At 38.3% G+C, this 16,765-nt stretch overlaps 2 protein-coding genes across 2 annotated transcripts in view; one reads left to right on the forward strand and one right to left on the reverse strand.

Moving 5' to 3' along the window:
• Positions 1-125: 125 nt before the first annotated feature.
• On the reverse strand, positions 126-3,464 carry LOC146487192 (zinc phosphodiesterase ELAC protein 1-like). Its single transcript, XM_085086321.1, has 3 exons — positions 2,965-3,464; positions 1,215-1,709; positions 126-378 (listed from the first exon to the last, which is right to left on the reverse strand). Exons 1-3 carry the CDS (start codon positions 3,335-3,337, stop codon positions 161-163), a joined length of 1,086 nt encoding a protein of 361 aa, XP_084942447.1. The 5' UTR covers positions 3,338-3,464; the 3' UTR covers positions 126-160.
• LOC146487193 (splicing factor 3B subunit 2-like) overlaps positions 3,438-16,765 on the forward strand; it is a 25,163-nt gene continuing 11,835 nt past the window's right edge. Inside the window, exons 1-10 of the mRNA XM_085086286.1 lie at positions 3,438-3,589; positions 3,769-3,815; positions 6,050-6,101; positions 6,906-7,858; positions 10,104-10,157; positions 11,077-11,202; positions 12,474-12,533; positions 12,897-12,980; positions 14,104-14,187; positions 16,325-16,399. Coding sequence (XP_084942412.1) covers positions 3,493-3,589; positions 3,769-3,815; positions 6,050-6,101; positions 6,906-7,858; positions 10,104-10,157; positions 11,077-11,202; positions 12,474-12,533; positions 12,897-12,980; positions 14,104-14,187; positions 16,325-16,399 — 1,632 coding nt within the window. The 5' untranslated portion in view covers positions 3,438-3,492. The remainder of the gene's footprint in view (positions 3,590-3,768; positions 3,816-6,049; positions 6,102-6,905; positions 7,859-10,103; positions 10,158-11,076; positions 11,203-12,473; positions 12,534-12,896; positions 12,981-14,103; positions 14,188-16,324; positions 16,400-16,765) is intronic.

A 16,765-nucleotide genomic window follows, 5' to 3' on the forward strand; every position in this document is an offset into this window, starting at 1 on the left:
TTTTCAAGCCAGTTTATTTTTTATTTTCCTTTGTGGAATATTCACAACCATTAATCTGAGACAAAGCAAAATAAAAATCAAACTAGTTTGAAAATGTTTAACCCCCCCCCCCCCCCCTTCACCCACCACCACCACCAAAAAAAGTGGCGTGCCTGTTACATTATTTCAGGGAAAGTTGAATAACCAATAAGTCCTCAGCTGCAATCACACTGCCTGACGTGAAGATTTTTTCTGCTTGCTTGACAAGCTTTCCAACACTTTCATAGTCATCAGACTTTGCTCCTGTGCTGTCACTCACTGATCCCTTATATCTTTGACTAAAATGTGTAAGAACAAGTTTCTTGGCCTTGATTTTTGTAGCAAAATGCCCAGCCATTTCTGTGGAAAAAAAATGCGATTGGAATTAACTTTCAATGTGTAAGGTCCAAAAAATATCCATACTTCCTCCCATTCCCCTTCCCCCCCTCCCCCGCCCACAGAAGGGATTTTCTCCAAGATCCTTCTACCCCTCAGAAAATCCAATTCAGCTTCATACTTGCCTTTAATTTCTTTTGCTTTTAAGCCCCCCCCCCCCTCCAGAGTTTTCAATCCCTTGTAGAGGGGCCCTCCCCCCCACCTCCAGAGTTTCCAATCCCTTGCAGGGGGGAAGGGGTGTTGAATATGAATATTTTCTGGTACAACACAAAATACTTTCTTTGAGCTGTCCCTAAACTTGGGTATACCAGGTTAGTCAGGTAACATCAAACATGGAGAAAAGTGTCTCAAACATCCCTATCCCTGAAATGAAGCCCCTTGGTGTCCTAAGGTACTTGCTCAAGTTTCAGCCATTTTTGCCCATTTTGTTGTGAATGGCTGGTTGACAAGCGGCCAACAGATGGCCGACAAACAACCAACACACAGCTGACAGACTAAAGCAGATGGAACAACATGTGTTCTTTGTAAATAAAGCATAAAATATCACAGTTGGATAAACTGCAAAACAGAAACAAGGTAGCATAATAATTATTATCACTCAGTTCCCTTGTTGGTAATCTGTCAGTAAATTGTCTGTCGACAGACTACCGACAGTCGCCCGACAGATTTGCGCGGGAGCTGTCCTTTAATTTTACCGATTTATGGCCCAATGTGAAAAAGAGAAAAAACACTCCGTCTGCAAGTTACAATATGAACCTCGTACTAGGAATACAAGTGAAAAGTTTATCTACAAGAAATACCTGGGGTGGAATGGCCATGATCTATGCATGTTTCCTTTAGCTCATCCTCAAGGGTAGCTTCATGAACAACAACATCTGCATCAGAAGCAATTTCCACAGTCCTTGAAGAGTCACATGTATCACCAAGAATAACAACTTTCCGACCTGGTCGAGGTGGTCCCAGCACCTCACTGGGTTTGACCAGTCTGCCATCAGGGGTAGAAATAGTTTCGCCATTCTTGATTTTTGAATATAGAGGCCCTGGGGGAATACCTCTCTGTTTTAAAAGATTAGGATCAAGTTTTCCTGGCAGCTGCTGCTCTTGAATTACATAACCAAAGCATGTAATGCGGTGCTTGAGTGGAGCAGCTAAGACAGTTAAATTTCCTTCTTGACAAACTTGCCATAAGCCATTCTCATTTTCAGAAATAGTTCTTCCTGAAGTCTCATTTGGGTGTAGATTGTCTGATGTAGAAGAAAAGTGTGTCCATTCTGTGGTGCTGCTTTGAATTAAATCTGTATAAAATGTTAAATCTGAGTTCAGTAAAGTAATAAAATATTTTTGTCAAGTACCTTAACATGAATTATATGCCATCATTATGCCTATGTTTACTGCTTTTTTCAGAAGCACTGCAAACTCTGTTCAACTTCAAATCCCAGTTCTGACATTCAACAACCAACTGTGAAAACAATTCTGACTAATCAGAATGGAATCCACTGGAATCATAGTGCACTACCATGAGCTCTGAACCCTTTAAAGTTAAGTTTAGACTATTTAAGAGGACTCAAAAGGTCACGATAGTGCCCTTTGATTGGCGGATTTCAATCCAAAACCTCTTTGTTTTCTGATATGTTAGCTTGCCTGATGGCTGTGAAAAATGCAAAGGAACCATTCATGGTCAGGGTTTTGCATGTTGTTAAAAGGAAAAAGTTACATTTATGGCTATATTAACTACTCCTTTTAGACTGGACTCCAGCTGAATGCTGTGTTCTTTCACGCATCTTTCTATACTGCCAGTATCAGGATGAATGTTCAATTTTTGAGTAAGCTGACATAAGGTACTAAACCTCATTACCAAGGTTTCCCTTCTTACTGCCCCTAATTAAGAACATCGATTGACAAGTCATACAGTGTAATTTGATGTGTGAGCATGCATGGCTGAAATTCATTTTTATGCACCCAAGAGGTAGCTACATGAATTGTTTCTAATAAAACATTAGGTTAAAAAGGTTATTTAAAATTTCACTTCCCAAGTAGCATCAATACTCCAATTTTCAACCTTAACATCAATGCTAGCTTAGGTAGTTACACTGCACCTATCAATGTTAAAAACTGCAAGAGAGTGGGGTACAGGCATAGGTGTGGAAAATATTGACATCATTGGAAATTTAATTGTAGACCTCCAAAAAATTGTCAGAACTCTCCATAACAGCCAGATATAGAGAGTTCTGACAATTTTTGGAGGTTTTCCAACAAATTTTCAAAGATGTCTATTTACCCTTTTGGCAACCCAATGATACCCTGTAGTGGGGCATTTGAATGGAAAACTCTGCTAGGCTCAAATGCCTCAACTATGCCTACCACTCCCCCCCCCCTCCCTCGACCCAATGGCCTAACATTGATAGGTGCCTAGCCCAACTGAAAACCGGCAACTTTATAAATAATTTTTTTTTTGCTGCAGATACAGTGTCAACCACCAAATATTGTTGTAGATTTTACACCCAAATATATGCCAGTGAATAGTGTGAGAAAACGACAATTTCCTCTCACCTGAATTAAAATACTGAAGCTCATGTACAGAGTAACTAAAACCAAGAAGGGACTGTGACAATTCCAGAGACACCCTTAAATATTTCCTTAGTCCAACCGGTCCGTAGATTTCAATGGGCTCCCTGTTTTCGCTAGAGTTTATTCCCATTGTACAAAGCAAACCAGGCAGGCCGAAGAGATGATCTCCGTGAAGATGGGTAATGAAAATCTTGTTAATTTTTCCTGGTTTAATGGAGCTTTTCATAAGCTGAGTTTGAGTCCCTTCTCCGCAGTCAAACATCCAACAGCCCGTTTCATGCCTTAAAATCGTGCACGATGCTCCCCTGGTCAGAGAAGGATAGCAGGATCCTGTACCAAGAAAGTGGAGCTCCATTTCGCTGGCAATTTTGGAAGTCTTTTCCTTGCTGCATTCGGTGCTTTTTCGCAGAGTTTACGTTTTCCGTCAGGCGTTCCTTACAATGTTGTATCCAGTCTCTCAGAGCGAACACCCATGATCCTTCACTGCAACGTCGCAAGGCATCATCCAAGATGGCGGAAGACGGTGTGCCTTCGATCGAAGAACTCAAAAAACTAAAAGTTGTCGAATTAAAGGCAAGGTTATCATCACTTGGACTTCAGACATCAGGTAGAGTAATGAATGATTCGTTCAGTCTTCTTTTCTGGATACAAACTGTGTTTTTTTTCTCCTAATTTTAGTTGTAACATTGCTGCACGTTATTATTTGGCGTCCAATTTCCACGTGCTACGCCGGCTATGCTTGTTAAGGTCTTTTAAGCTTAATTTGTCGTTGTATGTTTCTTTTAGGTCTGAAGGCGGATCTGGTAGCGAGACTTCACAGTTATTTTTTGTCGGTAAGTTGCAACCAAAGAATAGTTCGTGAATCAGTGGTGGTTAATGTTATCTGATTCACACCTAGGCTTTAAATATGAATGTCACTAAGGTTCTTTATAGAAGTTATGACAGAACACATTTTGTCGTGTATAATAATCAGTGTATTGGCAAATGTGCTTAGCAACAAGAATGAATAACCAGCTTCTGTTTCATTCATTTAAGGACGGTGCCTACTGATACCGAAGTATTTTTGCAAGGTCTATGACTATGCAGGAAAAGCAGATCTTAGCAAGGGCTAAAATTGGGAAAACCACACATTTTTTATAGAGATAATTAAGCAACAATAATTCTTAAAAACAGTAAAATACAAAGCAATGTATGGCGATGTTTTCGAAATTGAAGCTCTATTTTCTCTGAAAATTGCACAGTTACCCCAAATTTTCTTTTTTTATACTAAGAGCACTTACTAAGTACTGCTTTCTCCAAATAGTTTTAAACCGTGCAAACACATCCCTGTATCAGTAGGGACCACCCACAGGAAACCCGAGTATCTCAAGATGCACAGAATGTATGCACAGTAACAATAGCAGGCACTGTCCTTAACCCATTACGCACCATGCCGCCCAAAACTGGCCTTGATTTCAGGCACAATCGCGCACACTTCGCGTTTGGAGCCTATCTCTCCTAGAAGGGATTTTTTTGGCCCTATTGTTCTCATTGTCTTCAGAAAGGACTGACCAATTAGAATCCACTTACTGCGCATATATTTTTAGGTCTTAGGGGGACCTAGACAAAAGAGCTTTTTGTCTATAGAAAGCCGTGTCATATTTCAATTTTTGTTGCCTCGTGGACAGCGCGGCTAAAGTTTTAGTCGCCAATTTTCACGTTTTCTGAAGGAAAACACACCTTTTCGAAATGGTAAATGGAAAGAAGAACTACTAAGGAATACTCAACAGTTTCAACAGCGGAAATTCGAGAAATAACGGCGAAGAAATTATGCCTCGAGTACGAATTGTTGTTTTATTCAGGCGACGAGTGAGCGGATAGCTCAAGTTATGATTTAGGCCACGGCCTTTCTGTGAAATTTTCGAGTACTTCTGGGAATTCAACAGCCAAAAAATTACAGGTTTTATTGTGAATTTGTACTGAAATACTATTCTAATTGACCGATTCTTAGTACTCTGAACAGTTTTTTTTTTAAAAAACGTGCCCTGCACGGGTCGATATATTCGCTTTATAATGGACTTGTATAGTTGCTACAAATCGCTTGCACGTCTCTCGTCTTGCATTTATAATTATATGCGTTTCTTTCTAAGGCGTAAACAAAGAATTTTCTGAATAAATTTTTCATTTAGGAAAGCTTTCTGTGTGTTTTTCTTTCTATTTTCATTGAGAAAATGTGACAACTGTGTAATGTTGCGTAAACAAACACATGCTCTCGAGGAAGATCAAATTTTGCCCACGTGGGGCGCGGATCAAATTTCATCAAAATTTCGGAAATTTTTGCCTTCAAGTTTGTTTTTTGGAAAATTTTTAATCGGCAACTAGTGTATTTTATTCCATAATAATTAGTAATTTTAATTATCTTAGATCAAAGGAGTGTTGTTTGTTTTGCCCTGTAGGTTATGTATTTTTATTGCACATGGGGTAGGAAATAACCACTTTGCCAATTTTGCTGAATTTTGGAAAACCTCTGGAAACAGCTGGTGCGTAATGGGTTAAGTGACCAAGGCTGGTTCCTAAATTATTGTTTTCAGACACTCTTTTTGGTTCAACAAATGTTTTTTTGTCTGATTTCTGCACAGCTCCACTGGGAAAGATTTTTGTACAGCCCCATATATTAATTAAAAATTGCACCACTGTCATACAAACCCTCTTCCAGAAACAGCGAGCATGAATAAAGTTTGAGTTGCAAAAGATATATAGAATAAATGTATGGGGCTGTGCAGTTAAAATGTATATACATGAAATAACTATATATTCTTTGTCTACATGTACTAAGGGCATAGGAAATAACATATCCGGGCTATTGTGCTGTGTGAACTCTCTTTCCAAATTTAACTGGTGTGAATGATGATAAAAATGGATGAGCTGCTCATTGCAGTATCAGTGAATGTCTACATGAGATTTCTGACACGCCAGCTAGATTTTATATTTATTCCCATAAATTAATCATAAATTTGTTAGAGACATACATTGTAATGTAATAGTAATAATTATTATTGTGGATTTTTCGTGTATTTGTTACCTTTAGGCTGAACAAGCGCAGCAGCCAGTTCAAGCTGAGGAGAGTAGCCAAGATGAAGGTTTGTTTAAATTTTATTTTAACAATTGTACCTTTTTATTGTAAGTGTTTTAACTTCATATTCCATCACAGATGTTTTATTGTAAAATAGCTAAATAGTAAGTGCATGTTTCTGAATTTGATTTAATTTGTATTTTAAATTTGCTTTTTTGGGGACCACAAGTTTATCAGTAATTTTAGTTACTGTTAAATGTTAACCAGTACTTTCCTGTGGTGTGTTGTACAAGTTTTTTCCATTATATGAGTCTGATAAAATACTGAACTGTGGCCATTCAAGTGAAAGCTACTGAACAGTACTTTCCTGTGGAGTGTTATACAAGTGGTTTCCAACTTATGAGTCTGTGATAAAATACTGAACTGTGACCATTCAAGTGAAAGCTACTGAACAACAGTACTTTCCTGTGGTGTGTTGTACAAGTGGTTTCCAACTTATGAGTCTGTGATAAAATACTGAACTGTGACCATTCAAATGAAAGCTACTGAACGGTACTTTCCTGTGGTGTGTTGTACAAGTGGTTTCCAACTTATGAGTCTGTGGTAAAAAAAAAATACTGAACTGTGAACATTCAACAGTACTTTCCTTTGGTTCTGTTGATCATATTGTACAAGGTAGTTCAACTACTTCTTAAGTCTTATGCTGAAATCCTTTAGTGTTACCTTAAAAAAGAAAGGTGTTGAAAAGAAGCTTAGTAGAGTTTTTCATTGTCTAATATTTCCCATAATATTGAGAGAAGAGGTAAGTACATGTAGGAACATAAATGTTATGATCTGCAGCAGTAACTCAATATAGATTTTTTTTTCATAGAGCCAGAATATGTGCCACACACAGAACCAGGTTCCACACAAGTAGCAGTTCACAGTGAAGGAAAAGAAGATGTTAAACCTCAAACATTACCAATAACAGAAAGTAATCTTCCCATACATCACTCAGGAGGAGAACATTATCCTGTGCTAGTGATGAAAACAGAGGATGCACCCTTTGGAACCCATGTACCAGTTGTTATACCGGAGGAAAAGCCACATATTGGACAACAGACAATCACTGGTGATGATGCACCTGCGCAACTCAAGGGACAAAGTCTTGACCAGAGAGCAGTGGAACAGAAAAATGACCAGGAACTCGTGGAACAAAGTTATAATCAGAAGGCTGCAGAGGAACCCCTAAGGGAACAAGAAACGGACAAAGAACATAGCATTGTTGAGGATAATCAAGAGCAGAGGGTATTGCATTCTCAGGAAGAAACAGAGGCATCTGCTATGTATGAACCTGGTGATGTGGTTGAACAAATGCGTGAACAACGCCAAGAGGAAATTGCTGAGGATTCTTTTGCTGATCAGGGAAGATTTGCTCCTGAAGATGGTGAAAGTATTCCAGCGCAAGATGCTTCTGTACCATGGGCACAAGAAACTACACCCATGGACACTCAAGAACCGGATGAGTTTTACACACCAGAAGAACAGAACATTCCACAATCACACTCTTATGCTGAAGAGTATCAGGAGGAGTTTTATAATGGTGATGTTCTTGTGTCCTCAAGTTCTGAGGAGCCGTGGGTGATGGTGGATCATCCACAGGCACCAGAACAGGAAAATTATTCACCTCCTCATGATGATGTTGGTGTCCATCTGGAGGAGCCAGTGGAGATGCTGAATGAGAGATTTGCACCAGAAGTACCTGAGGAAGTAGCCGAACAAGTGTACCATAATGAAGAGGAGGGGGTGGAAGTTGAAGAGGCAGAAGAAACACCGGCTGTTGAAGTAAGTACATGTAGCTGGATTTGGCAAAGTTAAGATGGTGTATTCCATCCTTAGCTGACATCTTTTTATATTTGCATCTGATAACCAAAGAAATAGCACAATTGGGAAGATTACTTTGAAAGAAGATTGAGAAAAATTAATGTTGGAATTGCAAACAATCCACAATGGATTGTGACAAAAAAGTGGATGAGGATGATGTGTTATTCAGTCATTGCCACATGCATACTTTAAAAAAAAATTTGAGTTCTCCTTATAGGAGTCAAACTTATGACTTTCCTATTGCTAGTTCCAATAATGATTGTAGTTTTTCCCGAATAAACCTGTGTCACTGACTAAATAATAATCATTCTCGTTTTATGTACACCAGGCTTGAAAGTATGCCATCAAATGTAACCCTATAAGCCCTCACAGTGATCAGCATCAAATTCATCCTCATTCAATGCTTATTCGACCCGTGAGGTCATGGGAATTAAGGATAGTTATGATCACCCAAGGTGAATTTTCTTGATATTTTAATAACTTCTCCTCAGTACTTTTTACAAGAATAGTATGGAGACGAGATGGGAGAATTTACTCTTTGATATTAAGGGTTAAAAGGTTAATCCAACACACTGGATGTTACAGGAAGTTGAAGTTTTGTTATATTAATTGTCAGCATTTAGTGCTGGTGTCATGATTTCTTCCCAGCTTATGTTATACTTAATTTTTGGTTTTTTCAAACAGAGTTGATAACTGAACAAGGTAATTTGGCCACCATCATGAGATTCAAGAGCTGAAGTTAAAGTGTTAGCTCTTTGTGAGAGGGACGAAGGGCTAACGCTTGAAACGTCACCACTCCAATCTGTTCACAGTGGCCAAATTACCTTTAAGTTATCAACTCTGTTGATAAAACCAAGCATTCTTTTCCACTTCCCAGTGACACAGCACCACAGTTTCTCTAGAATGAACCCCCTTATCCATTTTTTTATAATAACAGTATCACAGGTAAAGGCCAGTTTAAAGGGTTTCAACATTTGGTTCAACATGTGTTCAACACTTCCACTTCACTTCACTTGTCCCCTGGCACCAAGATGGCGTATAGGGCCTCCACATGTGCTTTCCATCGATTCCGGTCTTGCGCTGCAGTGCGCACCTCACTCCAGGACTGCCACCCTGCTTTGGACCTCTCTTTTTCCACTGTGTGCCGCCAAGTTGTTATTGGCCGGCCTCTCTTTCTCCTTCCCTCTGGGGTCCATGTTAGGGCTGTAACACAGTCATTGTCAGGTTGTTGTCTGAGGATATGTCCAATGAATTGCCATCTCCTTCTTCTTACCTCTTCACTCAACCTCTCCACGTTAGCCCTTTCAAGTAGCTCTCCATTAGCCTCTCTCATTGCTTTCGCCGCTTGGGCTGTCTTCCCTTCTGCATACAAGGTTCTCACGTTCCAGTTTCCTATCCTCAACTGTGTTTTTGGGTGCACTATATTGGCGTCCTTGGCTCCAGAGTTTATACGTGGCTTTCGCTCTGGAGCGTCATGTTGTGTGCCGCTCGGCCCCCAAGATTCGGTAGATTGCCTCTAATGTGTAAGGTTTCTGTAATCATTCATTTTTTACGAAGTTAGGTGATTAGCCTAACGCCCAACCCCCAACCTGCCAGGGGCTGTCCTTTGTCAGGTCTCTGTCCCTGGACCAATCCGGTACGGTTGAACCCGCCAGGGACTAAGTCCCCACCGGCATAGCTCTTTGGGTCACTGAGACACACAAGCTCCACCACCGCGACAAGGTGACAGGCCCAGGGTGGAGGTTCAACACTTTGTTGAACCAAATGTTGGTAGCATTCGAACAGGTCGTCAACTTTGATAAAAGTGCAAAAAATGTTGAAAGCTTGTTGAAAGTGCATTGAATCGAATTTAAATCAGTTTAAACTTTCATTCAACATCCATACAATGTTTCCTTTTTTCTCGAAAATGTTGAATGGTGTTGAAACTATTTGAACACCCTGTTCAACATTTGCCCAACATCCGTTCAACTTTTGTTGAATGAATGTTGGTCAAATGTTGAAACCATTTAAACCGGCCTTAAGACCTCACTAGGTAAACATCTAATGCATGTATTTTAGGCTCTGGAAAGGGTGTGGGGAGGTTAAACTATAAGCAGAAAGGGAGGGAGGCACTCAGATGTGTCTTTAGTTAGTTTCTTTGTCAGTTGTCAAATTGCAAGATCAGAAAAGGGGCTTATACTTGTTCTGTCCATAATTCTGTTATTAGAGCAGAGAAAAGAAGAAGAAGAAAAAGAAAAAGAAGCGAAGAAAGAAGATTGAGGTAATTAGATTGGTCAATATTGGAGTTCTCATTAAGTGCAAGCCTCACACAGCAAGCTGAATTTTGTTAACTTTTAAACTGGTAAACAGGAGTTGCTGTGTGGTATCATGGCAGCAAAACTAATGAGAAAAATGTTGCAAACTGTAGGAAAAAATTACCACTGATAGTTATGCTTTATTGAGTGACATTGTTTGTGGACTTATACTTGACATGTGAACAATTTTCAACAACGTGTTGCTGTTGTTGTTGTTTATTTTTAACACAAGGTAAAGAGGTCTACAGCAACTGGGACAATCCAATAATTTCCAATGACCAATGAAAAAAAAAAATCCAAGTGTTGTATTCCGATCTGTCAGTAGTTTGTATCCACCATCTTTTGCTAAGTGGCAACATTCTACTGTTTGGTAATTTAAGTGTAATGTGGTCACTTAATTAAATGAGTCCTTATAAAGACCATTCCACAGCAAATATTGTGAGTTTACTGTCTATAGAAGTTTTTTTTAGGCAAATGTTTTTTCTTTTGGTGGGAGATCCTTTAACCCTAGGGTAGCGGGGATGGTGCAGTGGTGAGAGCACTTGCCTCCCATCAATGTGGCCCGGGTTCGATTTCCGAACTCATCGTCATGTGGGTCAAGTTTGTTGTTGGTGCTCATCCTTGCTCTCAGAGGTTTTTCTCCGGGTTCTCTGGTTTTCCCTTCTCCTTAAAAACCAACATTTCTAAATTCAAATCAATCTGGATTATTGTCAAGCACTTTATCACGAGACTGCGCAAGCACTCCCTGTGTTGTTGACATTAAATAAATTACTTAACTTTACTTTGCTCACTCCAGAGGGAGTTACCAACAATATCTCCAAGTTAGGGTCACTTCAACTTACAGCACTCTTGAAAACTTCACTTGATGTTTTTCATTCCATGCAGTTTGTTCAAGAACAGCCTTACAGTGTAGATGACACAGATGATGTTGAGGTGGAATATGTGACAGAAGGTCTCAGTCCACTTGATCCTAACTACAGAGCATTTGCCAAGATTTTTGAGGCGTTTAAGGTATTAGTTTCCAGTTTCTTTGTTTATGATATAAAACTAAGGTAATTTACATCTACTGATTAATTGGTTCAATTTGGCCTGATTTGACAAAGAAAATTGGTGAGCGGCCCTGATTTATTTATTTAAATCAGGCCGATTTTTACCCCGTGCTACAGTAACAGAAAGAAAAACTGCCCAACAAAATGAAACTTGTAAATTGGCCAATACAATTAGCCCAACTAATCAGGCAGATCAATCAGTACATGAAAATCTGATTCAGTCTTTCTGGAAACTCTATCATGCCATAGGAGGGAGTACGGGGCTTACATACAGGTACATCACAGAGGAACATTATTTTAGTGTTATTTTACATTCTCTAGAACTGACATTGAGTGCAACTGTTTCACTTCCTTAGTTTCCTTAGCTCCCACGAGTGCTCCTGTAGCTCAGTGGTAGAGCATCCGAACTAGTAATCGGAAGGTCTTAGGTTCAACTCCTGATAGCTGCACTCAGATTTTTTTCTGAGTATGACTGTGTCATTTACTGATTAATACATCATTCTCAAATGTTTCATGCTGGACTACAATAAATATCTCAGAAAGTTTAATGGACACAACTTTTTTTTAATATTGATTTTGTTTTGAACGAAAAGATCCTGAAAGCAAACGAAGCATGCATATTGTGTTATAAATAATTATTTATTGAGATGTTTGGCTAAAATTAAGGGTGCTTTCCATTTGTGAGCACCTGCCAGCCAGAGCAGTCCATATAATGTCAATACAGAGTGCAATTTTGATGAGGAAAATTTTAAAACTGCACATTCTGAAACTGGTATACACCATTTTACAGGAATTCAAAGGACTGGCATTAATACCAGTCTTTTGAATTGGTACTTTCTGTTTGCAAAGTGACTGGTCTGACCATTCATTTCTGTCAAATAAAAATCACCTCAAGCTGGGGGGTTCGATGTGTAGTTGACTCCTTTTGTTTCTCTTTGATTACTTGTTCAGAGAACGGAAGGTATTCATCCAATTCATCCTTTACTTGAGTTGGTTCAGGCTTTAGACAAGAATGTAAACTATGTACACTAGTCTTATAGGGTACCATTGGATTGTTGATTTGTATATCACAATTCAGTTTTGTTGCAATTACAAAATTTAGTGCTAAGTACTCTATATTTTGAACATCCATATCTCTAACAAGTTGCTTTCCCTTTTCCTGAGAGTTTGTGACAGTGGGGAGCTACTGTATGGTAAAGATATTGGTTGACTTGTGCTATTGATTTCATCCAGTTGACAGATCCAGTAAAAGATGATGCAGCACAGAAAAAGATGGACCAAAAAGAGGAAACTGTGAGTTCAACTTTGCACTATAAGCCTTTAGCAGAAACATAATCATTACCTTTCAAAAGGTTGCAGTGACACACCAGGCAATTTTGTATGCTGGTCAACATTGGCAAATTTGATTGCAAGCGAAAATTGATTTTTCACGCAGATTATGGCTCACTAGGCGAATGATGGTGAATTTAATTGCTGACGATATTGTAGGTATTGCGGCAATCAATGAAAATCGCAGGCGTAGTACCAGGCACACAAGGCAATTTTTGCCGATTGGGATTTAAAATCGCCTGTTTTGTCACTGGCTGAAGAAAGTGACATGCTTAATTGTCAAGTGACAACTTCACTCAGAACTTACCCTTTTGAAATTGGTTTCAGGTGGCAACAAAGAAAAGCGAAGTTAAAGACAACACCGTGAATGATGATGATGATGATGACGATGATGATGATGAGGATATGGTGGTAAGACGTAATCTTAATTAGTAACTGTTGTTATGGTTGAACGAGTTCAAGCATACCACCTTAAATTGTGTTAATCAAATAATTATTATTTGAAAATTTGAACTGGTTATTTGCTTCAAGACTGCACTCGTTCATTCAATTTGAAATTGCGCAGATCTAAGATCCAATGAAAATTGGATTTCTGATTGGATTATACAAACAAAGGATGCTCCTTGTATAGAAAATGTAGTGTGCTTTTAAAATGGAGGCAAGGAACCAGCAAGGTCAAATTTATGAAGATTTGGTCAAGCAAATAAAAAAATTCTGTCATATACACTTAAGTGTCAGTAGACAATTTGGAGTACAAATTATGTAATTATGTCACTACAGGGGCCCGTTTCTCGAAAGTTCCGCTAACTTACCGGGCCCGATAAGTATATTTTTAAATGTTTTTTTCGCTGATTACACAGTGATTACAGTCATAATACTTGGCCAATGTTTTCATAGAATTATAAGATTTTAAAATTTAGTATTCAAAGCTAACAAAAATTGATTTCTGTTAAGAAACATTTGTCACCAAAATTAATTATTGGGCCTGGTAAGTTACCGGGACTTTCGAGAAACGGGCCCCTGAGTACTATACAAAAACCAAATTTTCAAAATTATGGGATTTGTTGAGATGTTCGTAAAAAGAGCATGATCAAAAATGCCTACACTGTACTTGCCAAAAAGCAGCATCCTATTACAATTTGGGGGTGAGATATTAGTATTGTTATGCTCCGACAATCCCATACAAATCCTTGCAATTTTGTCTCTGTTCTAAACAGAGACAAAATTACTAAGAAGGATTTGTTTAGAGTCATCGGAGCATAAAAGTCCCAAAATCTCACTCCCAAATTACAATAAGATACTGATTTTTGTCAAGTAGGCATTAAATCTCATCATGCTCTTTGCGAACATCTTAATAAATCTTATAATTTCAAAAATTCAAATATTAATATTTTGTGACGTCACACTTTAGTACTTTATGCTGTAACTGCTGACCCCCTTGTAATAATTAAGGATTGTGCTACTTGAGGGGAAAAAGTTGTTATTTGTATCAATTACTGTCATTAGCTCATTGCTCATTTTTATTTCTTGCCAGAAAAAAGCTGAGGATGACCAACCCAAGCTGTCTAAAAAGAAGCTGAGAAAGATGAACAGACTAAGTGTTGCTGAACTAAAACAAGTATGTTCAGTTAATATATTAACCCTTTACATGAATTTTTGACACTAAGATGGTCTTGTGAAGATCTACTCATAAAGGTGGCCGAACACAGTTTGCGCGTGCTTTACAGATTCTGTTAGTGATGCTATTTAGCGCCCGCTAGGGTTGTGGTTTGCAAATACGACGGTCGATAAAGTGATCCCTCAATTTCACATGAAATGAATAATAAAGTTAAGTTTTGATCCTAAATAACTAAGTTTCTCGTTTCTGGACTCTTTTTCTTTTCTTTCCAAGCAAAAAAACATTCACCAAGACCTTTTGCATGCTTTCATCTTTGCCATGAAACCCAATTAAAGCCACACATGCGCATTTGACCAAAAAATTGTGACTGGTTGTTTTCGTGGAAATGAACTGTTTTCTAAGGAACTGCTCATTAGAATTCCCTGAAATTTGGCATGAAAATAGTTCCCTAAAAGCGTAACTCGCCTACAAAGAGAAATCTAAATCTAACAGAGGGTATCTTAACAAAACATTAAAATGCAAAATCAAAATTTACAGGAGATCTCTCTGTTAAAATTACATGAAAGTAGTGCAACTGTGTCAGTGTTTTGTGAGTTTTTCTGGATACAAAAAATGGAAAAAATCAAATGAGTACATTTTCTAAAAATAAAGGAAACCTACTATTTATGGACGCTTAATAGTTCGCTGCATTGCCATGGAAACGGTACTTAGCTCAACAAGACGTATGAAAATACATTTCTTCTTAGTTAGTCTTACACCATACCAATTTTAGGCGTCCAGAAGTACATAGTTTCCAAATAACGTCTTCTAACACATGTACACTAAAAAAAGGACAAAATCTTAACCCCCTCCCATATGTGATATGGTTGACCACCCCCATAACCTCTCAACTTGTGGGTCTGAAGACAGCTATAGTTTAGGGGTATAACTACTATACACAAGGCTCGGGATGTTTTTGAACTTTAAAATTTTTACGTTTTAAGGCCATTTATCTCAAAGCCACAACTTTTCTCATTCATAATTATATCAGTTATGAAACACTCATGAGTAGCTTTAAAATGGTGTATCATACATGGACATTGAGTTTGTAGTCTGGGATCTGGAGAAAAATGTCATTTTGTCTTAAAGGTTAAAGGGTTAAGGAAAGTGCCTCCTAGCAGAGAGGTATTTTTGCGCTGTTTATGACTACATAGCAAAAGCAGATCTTAGCAAGGGCTATCATGTAATTGCGCATTTTCCAGAGATACAGTCGACTCCGGATGACTCAATCCTCACTAATTTGAATCTCGCGCTAACTCGAACCAATTTTCTTTTCCCTTCAGGTCATCTTCTATATAATTTTACTCTCGATAACTCAAAGGTTTTTCAATTTCCCTTGAAGGTTTGAGTTATTGGGAGTCGACTGTAATTCTAAAAAGCTTTAAGATACATAATATTTTGAGTTGTTTTCTAAATTGAAGCTTCATTATTACTGCACAATTTGTGGTTACCCCTAATGTTCCTTTGAATTCCAATAACCTTTGCTAAGATCTGCTTTTCCTGTATACAGTAGTCATAAGCCATGCAAATATACCTTTGTTTTACTAGCCACCCTCCTTAAGAAACCCATATGTCGCAAACCATTCAAAGATGCACAGAATGTATGCATACAGCAGCAAATTCAAGGAGACATCTTCCTTAACAGTGCTTCTTGTTTTAAAGAAACAGTGAAACTACGTAGGTGCCAGCTATGGGATTGCTCTTTCATTCAGAAGTTACCTTTGTTTGTCAAATGCATAATTTGTACTAGCTGAGTTTCATCCTCTCTTTCCACTCGTCTGTCACCTTTGGCAGCTTGTTTCTACATAACATAATCCATTGCCACTCTCTTACTGGTTATGCACATGTAAGTTGTATCTGGGCACTGGCGTGATCTTTCAAAATAGGTTGCTTTCAGCACCAGAGATGGGTGGATTTTTTTGGAGCACTCTTCATTGGTAATATGATTTGTATGTGGAAGTGAACTCTGTATTAGTCCAGGCATAAGGTCACTGGACTTTAACTAGCCTTAAACAAATTTCACTTTCAATCCCTTTTGTTTGATTCATTTTTGTTTCTCTCCATGCTCAACCATACCATAATTTATGTTTTTCTTTAGTTGGTTCCCAGACCTGATGTTGTGGAAATGCATGATGTCACTGCTCAGGATCCTAAATTCCTTGTTTTCTTGAAGGTAAATAACTTTTTATTGAAATTTTGTTTCTGCCTTGATTGGGAGCAAAAATATTTGATGTGGTAATAGCGATATCAAAGGGGACATTACATTATTTGTACATAATAACCCTACCAGCTTAAAGGGGCATTGTCATGGAGATTTTGCTTTGTTTTGGTCAAAACAGCTGAAATATTTGGGATTACGAACCTTTTCTCTGACATGAAATTTTTCTCAGAACTCCAGGTGGAAAATGTTGGTAACTGATTTCTCTGTGGAAGGACAAACTTTAGTCAGTTCTTAGCATTATGCTACAGAATTAAATAGAATATTATTTCCAGAGAATACAGGTGACAAAATCTGGCAGATTTCCTTGACTTATGTTGT

This window comes from Pavona decussata, unplaced genomic scaffold, assembly GCF_977016875.1.
Source record: "Pavona decussata unplaced genomic scaffold, jaPavDecu1.1 SCAFFOLD_16, whole genome shotgun sequence".
Classification (NCBI taxonomy): Eukaryota; Metazoa; Cnidaria; class Anthozoa; order Scleractinia; family Agariciidae; genus Pavona; species Pavona decussata.